The following is a 17,474-nucleotide window of genomic DNA, read 5'->3' on the forward strand; positions in this document are numbered from 1 at the left end:
GTAGTTGTAATGGGTATTGAACTATTTATTAGTGAACATGAAAAATGACCCCATCTTAGTTAACAACAGGAGCAAATGTGACATGTCTGACCCTAGAATTCCTTATAATGCATCACTGCAAATACACACAAATATGTTTAATACATGATTGGTCATTGAGACCTTTCCAGCAACAGAGAAAGGCAAAGTCATCTCAACCTAAAAGACAATCCATTAACACACTGTGTTCAGTATCTTAATGCTGAGATCATACTAGGAATTTATATTTCTTGTGCCTGGAGCAAAAAAAAATTGTCAGCCGCCAAATGTGGAAGTTTTCCCCCTTAAGAAAATGAGAGAGGCCTGTAGTTTATCATATTATTTTCGACGATAATTTGCTACTTAATTTGCTCAAAGCCAATAAACACTTAATTTGACTTGTCAATGAGGGAAGAAACTGAAAAAAGTGTAACCCGACAGTTAAAGTTGTAAATTCTCTTCTTAGGTTTCTGCAGTTGTAGGGGATTGCCTAAATGAAATATGCTTAAAGTAGGGACCAAAGTAATCAGGAGATACCAATGATACGGCTGGCCCAATGCTTTGCACCTGTTGAGCTGTCTGGTCTGTCTATCTGATGAGCTGCTCCGCACACCCGCACAGCTGAGGTTTGCCTCTGTCTATCTATAGCCTCAGCTCACTGACAAACAAATGATAGGGCTGTTTCACTCATCAGTACACAAATTCAACAATCAACTAAACTGTGGCAATACTTAAATTATTACCCATTTTCTGAAAAGTGATAGTTGTTTAGGACAAATACAGTCGTTGGGTCTCTGGAGTATCCACCCACTAATCAAGTGTGAAATTAAAGTGCCACTGGCATCCCTATATACTCTACATTGTAAAATAGACATTATAAAAATTACATATAATATTATTCACTTCAATGTCTATATGAAAAAAATAAAGATGACCGGAGAGTGTGCCATTCATGCGCAAAGTTGCGGAAGTCTCGCTCGACATCCTAGTGACAGCCATATTGCTTGCTACGTCATTTACAGCTGTCACACTGGGACAGTCGCCATTGAGAAGACACTGTGCCACCTGGTATGGGAGACGAACAAGAGATTTTCATATTTTTCCATCGCCTCTACTGACACAGAACCTCTTTTCGAAGAGAACAATCGAGTAAAGTGACCGGGGGAATGTTACCCTATTGTTTCGAACCATATTTAGATTATATGCGGATCACTTCTAACTAACAACACACTCCCTGACTGTATGTATGACAGTATGTGGTGTACTCAGGATGATCCATGCCGGGTGAAACATCGGTGGCCAATGGGGAGGAGAGCTCCTTTCTCCTCCCGCACGCGCCAAAGTACCTCCCCACATGATGTTGATGGTGATGATCACCGGTGCTGATGAACAATGCCGCCAGTGAGCGGCGACAACGAACACTGCGGCCGTGAGCAACGACAACGAACGCACATCAACACATTTAACACCCCTGTCTTACGTACTTTATTATTATGACGCGGGTTTTTTGCTATGTCTGAAAGAATTACGCCTCCCCCCCACGCCCCATCAACTATTGTTTTTTTTAAATTGCTCCATACACAGCTACCTGTCATTTGGAACCCACGAAGCTCTCGTCCTTTGCATCTGTACAATCCATTTTTCACGATGAACCGGGTGTTTTGGAAACGTGTGAAGAGTGAATCCATCCACCCATGTGTTCGAGCAATATCCAACAAAACAACGAGATGCCATTTTGGCTAACAAGCAGGAAAAAACAGCTACTTTCACGCCAGTAAAACAGGTATAAATACACAAAGCCGCCAGTGTAGGCGTTTGGAAAAAACGTCACTTCCTGCTTCTTCTCCAAAACATGCCTCGAGAGGATTTTTATGGCGGAAGATACAAAAATCCATATATGACAACATCATGACGTGTGGTAGGATTTAAAAGAAGAAATTGTCAAAATGTGTTTGGCGATACCGCGAGCAACAGTGTTCCATTTATTGACAACTATATTTTGGTGGTTTGGTGATGAAATGCTGCCTCTAAAAGTAATAACCCAATGGAATCTTTACATGTTGCATGGGTACATTTGATACGAGTGCAGGGTGTTGGGTTTGATGATGGGTCCATGCACCACAAAAATCCTTTTATTATCTGGCCTAGGCTTCTGCAACCGCACACTGCGCACAATGCCACAGTAAAGGAGCTAGCATAACGCTGGTCAGAATGCACATGTATTAGCCTGGTAAGATCCAGCCCACTGGTTGTCATTCAATGAAAGCTGCACATGCTATTGACCCAACAGTCAATGGGTTGGAATGAGGGTAGGCTCACAAAAAGAAACAGCTACCCTAAAACGAGCCATGTGAGGAAATATGCTGTTTGAATACAGTTGCAAGAAAATATGTGAACCCTGGATTTTGGCATAAATTGGTGAGAAAAGTGATTTGACTTTGATCTAAGTCACAAAAATTATTTTCTCAAACTAATGCCACATAAAAGCGGCACAGTGGTGCAGCTGTAGAGCGTTAGCCTCACAGTTCTGAGGACTGGCTGAACAGATTTGAACTGAGGAGTTCAAATCCCGGCCCCGCCTGTGTGGAGTTTGCATTTTCTCTCCCCGTGCTTGTGTGGGTTTCCTCCCACATCCCATAAACATGCGTGAATTGGAGACCCTAAATTGCCCCGAAGTATCATTGTGGGTGCGACTGTTGTGACATGTGCCTTCCGATTGGCGGGCAACCAGATCAGGGTGTATCCTGCCTCCAGTCCGATGACAGCTGGGATAGGCTCCAGCTCTCCTGTGACGTTTGTGAGGATAAGCGGTTCAGAATATGGATGGATGGAGAATGCCACATAATTGTGTTTCGATGTTTTTACAGAACACAAGAAGTAAATGTCACAGTGGTGGGTAGAAAAACTATATTAACCTTTAAATTTAATTACTGGTTGAGCCTTCCCTTGTTAGCAATAACCTCAACCCAACATTTCCTGTAGTTGCAGATGAGACCTGCGCAACAGTCAGGAGAAATTCTGGACCATTCCTCTTGAGAAAATTGCTTCAGATCAGTAATATTTTTGGGAAGTCTAGTGGTGAGGTTCTGCTCTCGCATTTCAATCGGGCTGAGGTCAAGCCTCTGACCGGACCACTCCAAAAGTTGCATTTCCTTTTTTGGAACTCATTTTGTTGTTGATTGTTTGTGAAAAATACCGGCTTCCTTCCAGCGCTTGAATGCTGTGGGTGTGTGTGATGAATCCGTTGAACACACAACCCACTCAACCTAAACCTGTCATTCATAAACAGGCCTGTGTGTGTTTCGCACAAGGTCTGTAGCGTGAGCCGCTGTTTCATAAACACTTATGTGGACGCACACAACACCAAACGAGACCGTGACGAGCACGTCCAGTCATTAGCCAACACCTGAGCTAGCGTATGTAATAAATACACAACTTTCCACTAAAAGTGTCCGTTTTGTGGACCCACACCGGTCAAATGGACTGAGGTGGTGGAAAATTTAATGTTCCCACCTACGGTCTTCAAACAAGTCGTTAGTGGACCAGAGGTGGACCTGGCCTCTCATATTTGGCATAGCCTCCCTCGCCGCGCGGAGACACTGTAGCCCACATAACACAAAAAAGATGCTTTTTTTTTTTTTTTTTTTTTTTTTTAAGTAGGATGCATCAAAAAGAAAATGTGTGACCAAAACCAAACCTAAAGAACCAAAAGCCTGTTTTTGGCTTTCAACTGTGTAAACTGCATTTTCTGTTTAGCAAACATGAAGACCAGAGCGCTGGCTCTGGGTGAAAACCAAGCCATTTTGAAGCTGAGAGAAAAGGAAAATCAATCAGAGCTCTTCCACAAATATTTGGGATAGCCAATACAACAATTTGGAATGTACTGATGAAAAAAATCTACTACTCAGCAACAGATTTCGAACAGGTTGATCAAGGGAATCAACAGCAGTTGACGACAGAAACATTGTGAGAGCTGTGAAGAAACAAGATGACAACGCTCAGTGACATTAATGCCATCCTCAACAGCGCAAGGGTGAAGTTATCACAATCCGTTGATTGAAGAAGACATTGAAAGAAGACGTACACAGTCCATACCACAACATGCAAACCACTCATGAGCAAAAAGAATCGGAAGGCCACATTGGATTTTCCAAAGTAGTACTGAGATGGGTGGCTTAGTTTTGCCAAACAGGTTTTATTTAAGTGATTTCTTGATTGAACAGGTCTGAAGGTAATCAGGCTTGGGTGTGGTCAGTGAAAATTCACCACATCCTAACTGACTAACTAACCCTAACCCAGTTATTTCAGGGAGGCATTACTTTTCCCCTCCACACAGGGCAAGTTATCGTATTGTCATGACCAAAAAGTGCACTTAGAAGTCTTAAATTTTCTCTAAAATGAATGAGCCGCCTTATAATGGAGACCACCTTACGTGTGCACAGAATCTGTAAATGTTGTTGACTGACTTTGATTAGCACGCCGCCTGACTAGGAGCATTCATTCCTAACATACAGCTTAGGCATTTAAAAACTTGTGGTTCATATTTCCTGACAAACCCAAAAAAATTCTAGCCGACCCTAAAATTTTTACACCATGTAATAAATATGTTGGGGGCGTGCTTGTCCACGGCCACGTGTGGATTGGCGTCGGGTGTTTGACAGCAGCCGTTGCGGGCGGCGGTGTGGCCATGTGCCACTTCTTGTGTGTACTGCTGCACGTCGTTGCGCCCTGATTACGTTGTGTATTTAAGCTTTGTTTTTCATGCCACTTGTTGCCAGATCATTGTGTGTACATGCATGTGTTCACGTGCATCAGCTAGCGTAACTCCCTCGTCCCATGTCATAGCGCTACTGAGCCATATCAAGTCAGGTTATGTTTTCGTGTTTTGCAAGTCCGATTTTTGACAGTTTCCTGTTTTTTGGACCAAGCCTTTTTGTATCGTTGCCCTGTTGAACTGCCTTCCAGTGTATGACCTCTGCCTGGCAATAAACTTTCGTGAAATCCACGCTTACATCTCAGCTTCCTGCATCTGAGTCCTACCGTCTGCCACGTTTGTGACAAAATCAAGTTTATTTATCATCTCTGCTAATATTGCGGTGTTTTGCAATGCGAGACGCCAACATGAATTTTGACCTCATTATGCACGAGAGTGTGAATTAACGAGAACTGACAAGAAAATGGGGGCACCACGTTTTGGAAACAGAGTAAAAATATTTTGTAAAAATAAATAAATAGAACTACCTACCGACCCATGTTCTGAAATGTAGAAAATCGGAACCACAACATTTTTTTTTTTTGGGTCTATATAGAGGAAAGTCGGACATGACTGAGGACAGCGTGCGGATGTTCATTGTTCAAGCAGGAAAGGTGGGCATGGAAAAGGGATGCTAAAGGCACCCCAAAACCAGCCGCTCCCCTGCCAGCATTTGCTTTGGACAAAACATCATTTTGGCTAGGGACCCCGGAAAATGGCACCAATGAAGAGAGACGCTTACGAAGCACAGTTTAACATGCAAGTTATCAGATAAGCGCAGCAAATGAACTTGGAGCTTGCCATTATTCTCGGGGGCTTGACAGAGAAACTCCAACCGCTGGAGATCGGTGTAAGACAGTGTTCAAAGTGAATTTCCGAGTGGCGTGGGAGGGATGACAGATCGTGAACACAGCTTTAGTTAGACTGGGAGGCAGGGTTACGCCACAATTTGTGAATGGATTGTGGATGCTTGGGCTAAAGTGTCTGTGTCCACTGTTGGAGCTTTCGCAAAAGCCAGCATCATTTTCTGAGGAGTTGCGTGGCAACGAGATTGACAATGACAAGAGGGAACCTGGCATGTTGGATGGAAAACTTGCCCAGCTGTTCATTTTGGATACAGAAGATGAGGACTGAGTAAGGATGGATTTGTGGATGACATTGATTAAAAAAAATAAATAACGCGAGTACGTAGATATTAAATATATAAAGTAAAGTAAATATTTCAATAAAGTACAACCAAACTCACTGGTTACAATGTTAAATACTTCAATAAATCCAACCGAACTTAGTTTTGCTCCTGCTGCCTTTTCAAATAGCATGCATGTATGCTACCTTATGTTTTAAGATACCATATTGTAGCGTCACTGGGAGGCTGGAGGCACTTTCAGTATGTTTTGCGGTGCTAAATATGTACATAAATAGTGTTTGGAATTCATGTTTTGTGTCAATTATTTCTTTGCTCATCGTTCTGGTTGTTTTATTGTGTGCTAGGTGTTCTGTTTGCTATGGTGTAACGATTTTGGTTTGGCGTGACACTGTGAGTAAGGATAGTGCGTTGTCTGATGACTTGCATGCACTGGTCGGTCAATGTGAAAAAAAAAAATACGCTTGTAAAATACGCTTGTTATGCCTACAAAAATAAAGGTAAAATTGCTCCTTACTGCCTATGAATGCCACCATGCCTGTGCCTGATAATAGGGAGTGCCTTCTGTATGTGTTAGATGGGGAAATTGCACCCAGAACTGAAACTGCACCTTTTAATATGATGAGTCTTATGGTCATGAAAATACAGTGGCTTTGAATAGTTTTTTTTCCCCGCTTAAAAAAATTACCAGAAAAAATGGCTTTTTATGTTGACTTTTTTTACTTTATATTTTTACCTTTATATCTGATTTTTATATTTGTTTGATGATCTTAACCAATAAATTGGGAAGCTACACAAATGTATAAGAATATGAGGGAGGGGGGCCAATACTTTATTCACAGCACTGTACAGATATGTCCCTTACACTAGTAATGGGGTGGGGGTAAGGGGGAAATCTCCATGAAATCTAGTTCCTGCACAAACGCAGTCCTCTATGTAATGTTGAAAGACTTAAACAATCTAACAGTAATAGAAGAACTACTCCAGTGCCTGTAATGTTATTATAATAGCAAACATTAATGCAATGATTGATGCAAAGGAATGGAAGCCAATTCTAAAATAAAAGGCAAAGACTTCTTTGTAAGGCCAAATTTTAACTAACATGTTGCACACTGACCCACTGAACGACCAGCAGAGTCAATCTAATCACTGTTTTGTTGCAATGACATTCAAATTTAGAAGCTGGTAGGGTGGGTCAGATGACTCACTCATGTTTCTATGAGTGCCCTCCATGACTATAAAGAAAGCAAATGGAGCCTCGTGCTAAGTGCCCAAGAATGAGGGCCTGGACAGCTTTCAGACAGGAGAGTCATTCTTAAAACAAATCATTGAAAAAATTATTTGTGCAAAGGTATGAAACGCTTTAAAAAAACAGAAGCAAAAAATGATGCGACTGCCAAATCTAAGATAATTATTTTTCCATTATGTTGTCTTTCCATGTTATAACAACATTCTGAAAGAAACCCAAATGAATGGAAGTTTTGCAGTACAACAAAGTGAAGTAAAACCTCAGACAAGTTGTTACAAGACAGGTAGCTTCCCTCATACATAAACATTGTGCAGCAAAACCAGCTGTCTCTAACAATTTGAATAGCCACATATTAGCTGGAGTTCACATATAGATGACCACTATGCTTCAATTACAGCAAAATTTGATGCATGATGAATCTCTGAATAAAAACACTTATATACATTCACATTGTTTTTTTTTTTTTTTTTTTTTTACTGTGCAGCACGGTGGAGCGTCTGGTTAGTGTCTGCCTCCCAATTCTGAGGAGAGAAGTTAAAATCCCAGCAACGCCAGTGTGGAGTTTGCATGTTCTTCGTGTGCCTGCGTGGGTTTTCTCCGGTTACTCTGGTTTCCTCTCACATCTCAAAAATATGCATGATAGATTAATTGAAGACTCAAAATTGCCAGTAGGTGTCAATGTGAGTGTGAATGGTTGTTTGTTTCTGTGTGCCCTGAGATTGGCTAGCAACCAGCTTAGGGTGTACCATGCCTCCCACCTCAAAAGAGTTAGGATAGGCTCTGGTGCTCCTATGACCTTTGTGAGGATAAGCAGCTCAGAAAATTGATGGATTTTTTTTTAACCATACTAACTTTAATATTCAAAGGCAAATGTCAAATTTCACTCCACTGTTATTGTGTTGCATATATTACACCTGGTAGTAGTTAGGAGGCAGACTAACATCTAACTACGGGTAGTTGCTATAATATTATCAAATGAAAAAATTCAGAAAGCTTGCTTTAGCAAGATCACATATATGCTGTTAATAACAGGGATGCTATCCAAGTTTAAATATTGTACCCAAATAAAAGTAATTCTAAGTAATATTACATTATACTATTAATAAAATGTAATTATATTTTAATAAAGTATACTTTTACTTCAATTTTTTTTAAAACTGTGATATTTTCCTGTGCAGCTCTTTTAAAACCGGCCGCATAAAAAGTTTTTTAAAAAGGATAAAAGAAATCGTGATAATAATGGAGCTCAAATGATGTGAAAAATGTGTCCCTTTTTTGCCAAATAGATCACTAACCTCTAATTTATTGAACAGAATTATTTTCCATATATAAATAAATAAAAACAACTCCATGACATGAATAAGGCTATGTTCACACTGCAGGCCACGTTGTCCAGTTGGGATTTTTGTGTGAAAGATGATCTTTTTAAATTGTCCAGTTGTTCAAATTATAAAAACAAATGCAGCTTCTAATGTTCTCAGAATGAGTCAGTGAACTGACACGCATGCGCACAAAACAAGATCTCACAGGGCGCATCCAAACAAAACAAGGTGTCAAACGGTGCACGCACACAAAACAAAATGTCACATGGCGCATAAGCACAAAACACGAGGAAGTAAATATGCCTCTGCGTGGAGGTCTGTCTTGAAGCAATTGTAGGATTTAAGGATTCTGTGCAATCGGAGCCAGCATTTTCCAAGATTTACCCATTCTAAAGCCTTTTCTTTTCACAACTGACTGTTTTCTGCTTCTTCGTTCACCATTGCTGTTCGCGCATGTTTATTTCCCCCAGTAATGGACCTTTCCAACCAGTCAATCGCTCGTACAATAATAGCCAATCAGATAGCCGCATTGTCTTAACCCCTGGCTTGACACGCCCCTCTCCCCATATTGTCCCACAAGCAATAATGGTTGTCAATAACGTGCGTTTGGAAAAGTTAATGTTATGAAGAAAATGGTCCTCAGAAGCGCTTGGGGATCGTGCAATTCTGATGAAAGATATCCTGCTAGGTTACAAGTGGCCCAGTTGATTCATTTTCTAAAGTCTAAAACACAGTTGACGAAGAGTCTACGATTGATTCAGGCTTGGACAAGACTGCACGTAGAACTAAATGTGAACAATATCAACAAACACAAGGCTGTATGTTCGAAGGTAAGGAAGAAGTATCTTCTCTGAGTTTTATATAATTATTATCAGTGCTTTATCCATTGGAGGAGACCAACTTTCACTTTGTTAGTATATCACAGACCTACTGAATGAAGTGTGCAATGTTTTATGCCCTCGGGTTAGTGATACGTAAGTGTGCAATATCATGCAAGAGAAATGTCTATTTGACTATTTGTATCACATCGGACTTTTAAGACAGAGCACTGGGATCCATTACAAACCAAGTCAAACTTTTTCATCTGGTGACTACGATACTGACTGAGTTAATCACCATTGTTTAAGTGTAGAAAATCGAACCTAAATTATAAAGACTGCATTGATATTACTCATGATCTTTCCAAGTAAACATTACTCACCCTGCTTTACATGCGCAGTACGATTCCACTATTTTATCTTGTTGAATTTCAATATGAAGTTTGTGAGGCGTCAAACGTTTTTGCATCGATCGCCAACGTTTCGCTGTAACTCTGACATTGCGTCCTGCTCCGTCCAAAATCTCAATTCTGTGTACATATCCCTGCGTAAAATAGTTGAGACCTCTCTGTAGAACTCTCTTGGACAAGTCTGACGCATTTGGCAAAAAACACACCCCAATATTTTCTGGAATGCGCGATAGAGAATCAACTTCGAACATGTTCAGTTCAGTCGCCATTTTGTAAGCTTGTGGGACATGGCAAGATCGCCATTCGGAAAGGTCCATTGTGATGTTTCTTTTCTTTTCATGGCGTATTGGTCAGAGGAACACGACCAGAGCATCCACACTGCACTTGCTGCGGCGTGGGAGAATTAAACTGACCAAACTGACATGAAAAAAATTAATCTGATACATGTTACATATGTGAAAAAAATACAATGGAAAAATTGGAATTGATGTGCAGTGTGAAGATAGTTGAATGGATTGCCATTAATCTGCTGTTGATAAATGATTTTTCCTTTTGAAATTTTTTTTGTCACAGGCCACATTGTAGTTACAGTTTCCCTCAGAGGGTCGTTATGAGTGTTAAACCATAAAAATATTTAATTGCCTTACGCATGAAATTCATGAACTCGTTTTGGAATCAGAAATTGAGGGTAATAAGTTTTTTAACTATTGGTCATGTTAGGTAACACAAAATTGCTTGTGATATCTCAACGATATCATTTATGGTACATGACAATTTGAAATTTTGTTAAAGATTTGCCTTCATGGGGGACAAAAAATAAATCATGTGGTGGGTCAGATCTGGCCCCCAGGCATTGAGTTTGACACCCGTGCTTTTAGTCATAGAGCAATGTCCAAACATTTTGATAAGCTGCTGATAACGACTACAAATACGTTGTGGATTTTAGATTGAGTAAGAAATCATTTACGTATGCATGGAAACTTGGTTGTACACTGCAAAAAGCGAAAAACTACATTTTGTTATTAAAAAAACAGACAAAAAGCAAGCATTTCAATCACTATTTAAAAACTTACCTCTCGTGCAATACTGCTTAATGCCTCATCCTCAGCAGAGAAGCGATCTTTTAGCGGTGCACGCTTCCTACCAGTGCCTTGTGTGCCCATGTTTTCCCACCAACTGTAGCAGCTCCTCCAGTAATGGACAAGGGTATGACGTGAATTTGATTATTGGTAAAAACCTAGTTAGAAAATAGAGGATGAGTTCTCATCTGGTCAGCAAATAAATATAACACAAATGTACTTTCTGATATTTGTACAAGCTTTTAAACTATTGTAGACCAACTCTCCCGACCTACAAATTCAAATCCATTAAAAACATCTCTAATGTATACCACAAGAGCTCTGGATAAAACTTGTGGGTGACATGAACCACCTTGAAATGGTACAGGCATAGAAATTTAAGCACGCAGCAGTAAAAATGAGTGATAACAATATTAGACTAGTGGTCTAGTTTGAACTGGTGGTTCAGACGGTATACTGAACTGGTTCGACAACAGTATATTCCTTACTATCAACACCGTGACGTACGTTTCAATAGTTTTAAAAAGTTACCACATCATATTTACAGACGGACCAGGTACAGACAAGGGAAGAGGTGGGGAGCAGCAGCATTAGAACGTTCATTTGCGCCTTTCCAGACTTACTGAAGTCAGACTAACATGTTACATGTCTTAAAAACACCCACTGTCATGTATGAATTCAATCTTCTAGTTTACGCTTCACAATCAATGCAAGCTTAAACCAAATTCAAACAGCTAACGTCACCGAAACTCGCAAGTTTTCCACCGAAAACCAAATCCAAAATACCATACGCAGTCTTCAAACCTTATCATTTAGTAAACGTGGACTTTAATAAATCTTATGCGTAAACTGTCTCGCTAACGCACAGGCAAAGGTTGCGGTAGCCAGTACACACTGGTAGGCTAACTATAAATTAGCATTTGTTCTCCAACAGCCATGAGCTAAAATACACTGGGCAAACCACCTTGACTACCCCGAAACAAAAACCCGAGCCAACATTTCCAAGTTTTAAGTATTAATATGAAGCCAATACAATTAGAGGTAGTCGAGTGGACAGATTCAGTTGGAGTTAGCTTGCTAGCCCTCGAGTCTCCCAGCAGACAGGGTAAATTGGAAGCGCTCTTGCACTAATATGGGGGGGAAAAAAAAACAAAAACAAAGGAAAGTTACCTTCTCGAACTGTATTAAAAAAAAAAACTCCAACACACCACGCCTCGGTGTTTTAGGGGCCCGACATTAGTCCTCTCGTGAGAATTTCAAAGTGTCTTTGTCAACGCTGACAGCTGTCATCTGTTCGCCTTCCACCGCTGCCCTCTTTCCTTTCCTTCCCACCCTCCACACTGGCTAGCCCAAAAGTGCCCGGATGCTGGGGAAGTTAGGGCGTGATGATGCGTTCATTGCTCGGATTTTACGAAGGCTATTGTTGCACGATAGAGCGGGGGCATGTTGTTACATGACTTTACATTAACATTAAAACCTTTTACAACATATAGCTTTTTCCCACAAGACAGCACACGAGGACTTTATCAATCTTTGACATTTAATTGTTGCATAGCCAGTAATTAATATAGTCTTCGTGAATGTTCCATTGAAAGGAACGGGGTTCGTTATTTTTTTAAAATTGGAATGTATTTTTGTCTAAAACCTACCTTCGAAAATACATTGAGAACCCTTTCTAAGTTGCACGGTCGGTTTATAGCCACAAGAGGGTAGTAGCTCCCAATTTTTCAACGTATATAAGAGCGTCATACAGTTTAGTATTTATTTTACGCTCAACTGCACTTAATTAGATAAACCATTAACCAAACTAATCTAATGAGAAGGTAGAGGTTCATTTTTATCGAAAAACAACATATTATTGTGGTTGTAGCGGTGTACAACCTCACAGCAGCAAACTGGACGGTGTTTCTAAAACAGTACTTTGGTGGCCCTGTTAAAGAAGAAAGAAAAATAATCATGCATATTTAAAGGCCTCCCCCTAAACACACGTTTGGGGTAGTAGATCAGTGGATGATGTCGCCGATATTTGTCAACTGTGGACCTGTGAAACCCTTTGAGACGCTTGTGACTAAGGGCTATACAAATAAACTGGACTTGAAAAGCAAACAATTTATTTAGATACAGAAGGATGGTCATAAAAAAAGTGAAGTTTCTCTGATCCCTTTAAAAGGCATGCAATATAGCCAAAACATCACAACCTGTCTATATTGCATAACATAATGAAACAAACTTCATCACGAGCATTTTAAGTATATTGTATTGCAAACATAATGCATGATCTCTGTTTTTCTTAATGAGTTATAACATGATAACATTTTTGTTTAATGCTAGTGTCTGCAGCCATCTTGGCATTGCATTGTTCTCTATTTCCTTTCCGAGATAGATAGATAGATAGATAGATAGATAGATAGATAGATAGATAGATAGATAGATAGATAGATAGATAGATAGATAGATATATAGATAGATAGATAGCAGTAGGTATTCTTTATAAACACTAACCACGATAGGTTGCGTGCACACGCACACTACATTATTGTACATTGTCATTACACGGAGAAAATGTCTGCTTTGTCTTTTTACTTTTCTTGTTGTGCTGATGAGGTTTACAGGAGTCATAATCTGAAGATGTCTTCAGCCATACAGTCTAAATTTAGTCATGATAATCCAGTGTTCATGGATATTGTGATAATGATTCACTGAAATACACATCAGATGTGCAACAATGGATTCCACTGTGCGGCTGTTTTTTTTTTTTTTCTTCTTCTCAAAGTTGACAAATAGGAAAATTCACTTTTGAATGAGCATGTGTCAGAAGAAAAGGAGTTCCATTAATGGATTACTTGATGCAAGAAGGATAGACAAACAAAATGCTATAAGACTGCCAGACAGTGTTGTTTGCGTTGTTTGTCTAGTTTATTACGCTTTTAACTAAGAAGCACCCAAACACTTGGCTGGTTGTCTTGGGCCAGACATCCGTGTACTCAGCTGCACCTAACATGAAATTGTCTCCATATGTGTCTCTTCGGGCTTTTCAGCTGTTGTGTTATTCTAACCTAGTAACCATTGCACTTCAACACAGTGGACTACAGTACTATTACATGAGTGTATTTGTGTTCATGGCCGCGGTTTACATGCATCTGGCGTTGGAGAACACTGGTTTAAGGTGCCTCCTGCTGGAATAACATCACTTGTTGAATTGTTTACTGGACTGTCTTTAAGCTTTTCTCTGAAAAGGAGAAGAAAGCATTGAGCTCCAACTCGTAATTACCCCACGGAGAGCAATGCTTCTCCCTCTCCATCTCCTCAGGACCCCTTTGAAGATGCCCCATAGGGAGTTGGTTGTTGTCAAGACACATGACTCATTGATTAGTTCTTTGCAAGCTTCCAGGAACATAACATGGGGTGAATGTGTTGGGGGAGGGTAACCTTAAAATTGTGCATGTGTAGTCTGACGGTGACGATTCAGGGCGTACAGCGTGGCCAGGACCCAGAAAGCAAATTTGATGTTTTAAGCAAGTAGATGCGTATTGTTTTGTGGTTATCCCTAGTGGCTTCTTAAAGTGCCTCTTTTGAGTAAAGAGAATAGCATATCTTAAAAGTTATTTTAATGTCATCCAAACCTATTAGCAAACAGATGAAAAAGGAAAAATGAACTGGAATAGCCCAGTTTGGCGACCAGTCCAGGAGGTACATGCCAGTCAGTCACAAGTCAGAAGCCAAGCACACCGTGCTGCTTGTGAGGATAAGTGGATAGAAGATGGCTAGATGGATGAATTTAAACAGGGAATGAAAAACTAGTGGCGCCACATGGAAGATTAGCTCTTTCATAAGAGTCTTCAGAGAGTCTTCATTTCATGTGACGTACTGTATAATTTTCCCATTACAAGTTGTTACCACATAATTGTCGAATAAACATCCAGTAAAGAAGAACAATGCATAGATCTTCATTTCCATGGGAAACTGTTTCTGGTACTTGACTCTGAGGTTCCACTAGACCACAATACCATACTTATACGTATTTGTAACCCCATTTTCACTTGACTGCACTGGAGAGTAATTGATGTTTGAGATTAAAAAAAAAAAAAAGAATATACAGTATAGGCAGCGTTAACATTTATGTGTACATGTAATTTTATTCAAGAGCGTTTTAATTACTTAGGCTCAGCTATCAATCATAGAACTGTGTTTTGATGAGACTTCATGAATGCTACATTGTTGTTGGGTTTTTTTTGACTGTGAATTGTTAAGAAGAAGGCAAACATTGTCGATGCCAAGTTTTTCCTCACTCTTGTCTTCTTTGATGAGAACTTCATAGATATTGGGTGTGTTGTTGAGGCCTGTTCGGATGGCGAAACAAGAATCAAAGAAGTGTGGAGCTACATATTCAAGACTTTGTGGAGGCCACACCAGAACAATGGCGCTCTCGGAGGACGAGAAAAGCCTGGCAGCAAAAAGAAGGTTCAAAAGCCAACAATGGAATGTTATCTTCTAACCAGAGGCTTGTTTCTGAGTGACCTTATCTTTTCAGGGTTGAGGAACTTTTTTTTTTTTGCTCTCCATGATTAGTGAGGATATATCCTCAGTTTGATTTTCTTCTTTCATCTTGTGATGCTGTGATAATGGTAATATTCCAATCATCCAACATCTATATTCAAAAAGGACATCACAAGTAATCATTCAGATATTCACTGTGACTTTACCTTGTGTATTCCCAGGATTTTAAATGATTACCACTATGTCAGCTTGCGGCCATTTAAGGGTCTATCATTCTTTATTTACCCACATTTAGCTTCTCCTTGCCTCCCACCATGTCCAAAGAGAACTGGCAGCTTAATCAGTGTCTTCTTTGGGTGTGGGCTCTGCTTTATTTGTCAATTGACATTTGGTGAAAGGGTGTTACATGAAAAAAGCGCCTCACAGCAAGAGGTGGAAGACCCACACCAAAGCAAATTTCAGACATGTCGCATTTGTGTTGGAAGAGGAATTTGAGCTGTTGTTGTCTCCGCCAAAGAGCAAGATTATTGGCACCACTTCACATTTTTTATTTAGCTATACAGTACACAACACAGACAAATGTGTTGGTGTTGTTGTTCTGACCGGATGCCGAATGTAATTACGTGGGGGTATCGTGTAATTGGACGGAATAAAAAGTTAGTTTTAGAATAGCACTGGCTGTTTGGCTACTCACTCTATAATTAGTTCAATGAGATGAGATGGGGAATTCAATGCAATATCTATGGTGCAGGTTAAGTATACTGGTAGTTAGCATTAAATATCAGAGGAGAACTAGAAATAAATGTCCTTTTTAAAGAAATAAAGAAGTCTCAATAGCTGTCGGGCGGTACACTGGCACTGCAATTTGAATTATTGTCTCAATTTTAAAACTGATATTGACTTTATTGAGTCTTTATTCATCTTTTTCAAGTGAAACAGGATTTCATCATAAAATCCTCTTGCATTCCAAAAACTGTTTGATGTAATGATAAAATATGTGGTTTCTCTTGAGGAGGATCTTTTCCTCTTGTTCTCACACATTTATAATGAAAGATGTACCATAATTCAATTTAGTAGTACTACAGTGAACCCCCTGCTATACACAAGGATTGGCCACCAAGCACAGATAAAAATAGTGGAAATGTGTGATTAGGTGATGACACATGGTTATAATAATAATTTTAATGACAAGTATTCCATAACATTAATATATTTTCAAATTTATCTTACAACTTTGCTCTTAAAAATTAATGCCTTACAGTTGATTTCAGAAGAATGCACCGGAAGTATGAAAAAGGAGACATATATATTTCTGTTAAACAATATGTTAAATATCAATTACTACTTTGCTCATAGCTATTTTATAATGCTTTTGACTCAGATATACACAAATGATTTCACATAAAAATATATACAGTGTATATTGCAAAAGGTTCTTACTTATCTTTAGTTTTGCAGTTACTGAACCTTACGTGGAGGATCTCGTCTTTCTGATCAGCAATTAACTTTCACCACTGCCAACAGCAATCCAGACCTATTTCTGGTTCATCTTGAGAAGTTTACCAGCCTGCGTTCTCCATAGTTATCCAACCCCACAAGAGGCCTTGAGCGCCCGTCTGATCTCGACTGGAAACATCTAATACGCCGTTGTTTGCTGTCAAGACGACTGACTAATATTGCTACCTTGTTCTTTGCTAACACAGGATTTTAGAAGGAACAAGGCACTTTGGCAGCATCTTTGCCGGGGGAGTGCAGAACGTTGGAGTAGGAGGGTTTTTGAAGTAACGTTTTTTGTAAGCTTCCAGAATGGGTGAGCTGGCAAATTGTGACTCATGAAAAGATGAGTGTTCACTATCTGTAGATCTGATTTTCACACAAATTATAATCCCATATGTGGTCACTCCTTTGATTATGAGAACTAAAATTTAAAAATTAGAATTATCTACAAGTGACAGCTTCCTTACAGGTTTGATGATGAGCAGACTATGTTGTATGAATGTGAAATTATGAAGTTTACCCTCCACTTATTTCTCAGAGTGTTCCCTTTAACAATCACTTTTAAATATTTAAGCAGAAAGGAGACGAGTACAGCTTGGCTGTATAACACGATGGCGGAGCCAAAAACCTGAGCAGTGAAGTAATGCCTCTGAGCCCCTCATTAGACTGCAGACTTGCTAAGGAATA

At 39.7% G+C, this 17,474-nt stretch overlaps 1 protein-coding gene across 5 annotated transcripts in view; it reads right to left on the bottom strand.

Annotated features, from left to right (window-relative positions):
- The window catches only part of lrrfip2 (leucine rich repeat (in FLII) interacting protein 2), a 35,876-nt gene extending 23,694 nt beyond the window's left edge, over window positions 1-12,182 (bottom strand). For 2 of the 5 annotated variants that reach the window (XM_061836241.1, XM_061836238.1), the window contains exons 1-2: window positions 11,964-12,176; window positions 10,788-10,951 (exon numbers count right to left, since the gene is read on the bottom strand). In XM_061836241.1, coding sequence (XP_061692225.1) covers window positions 10,788-10,877 — 90 coding nt within the window. In that variant the 5' untranslated portion in view covers window positions 10,878-10,951; window positions 11,964-12,176. Of the gene's footprint in view, window positions 1-10,787; window positions 10,952-11,826; window positions 11,914-11,963 lie in introns of those variants that run through there. The other 3 variants (XM_061836242.1, XM_061836240.1, XM_061836239.1) reach the window with 3 other exon arrangements.
- Window positions 12,183-17,474: the final 5,292 nt, after the last annotated feature.

Source organism: Syngnathoides biaculeatus, chromosome 12 (assembly GCF_019802595.1).
Source record: "Syngnathoides biaculeatus isolate LvHL_M chromosome 12, ASM1980259v1, whole genome shotgun sequence".
Taxonomy (NCBI): Eukaryota; Metazoa; Chordata; class Actinopteri; order Syngnathiformes; family Syngnathidae; genus Syngnathoides; species Syngnathoides biaculeatus.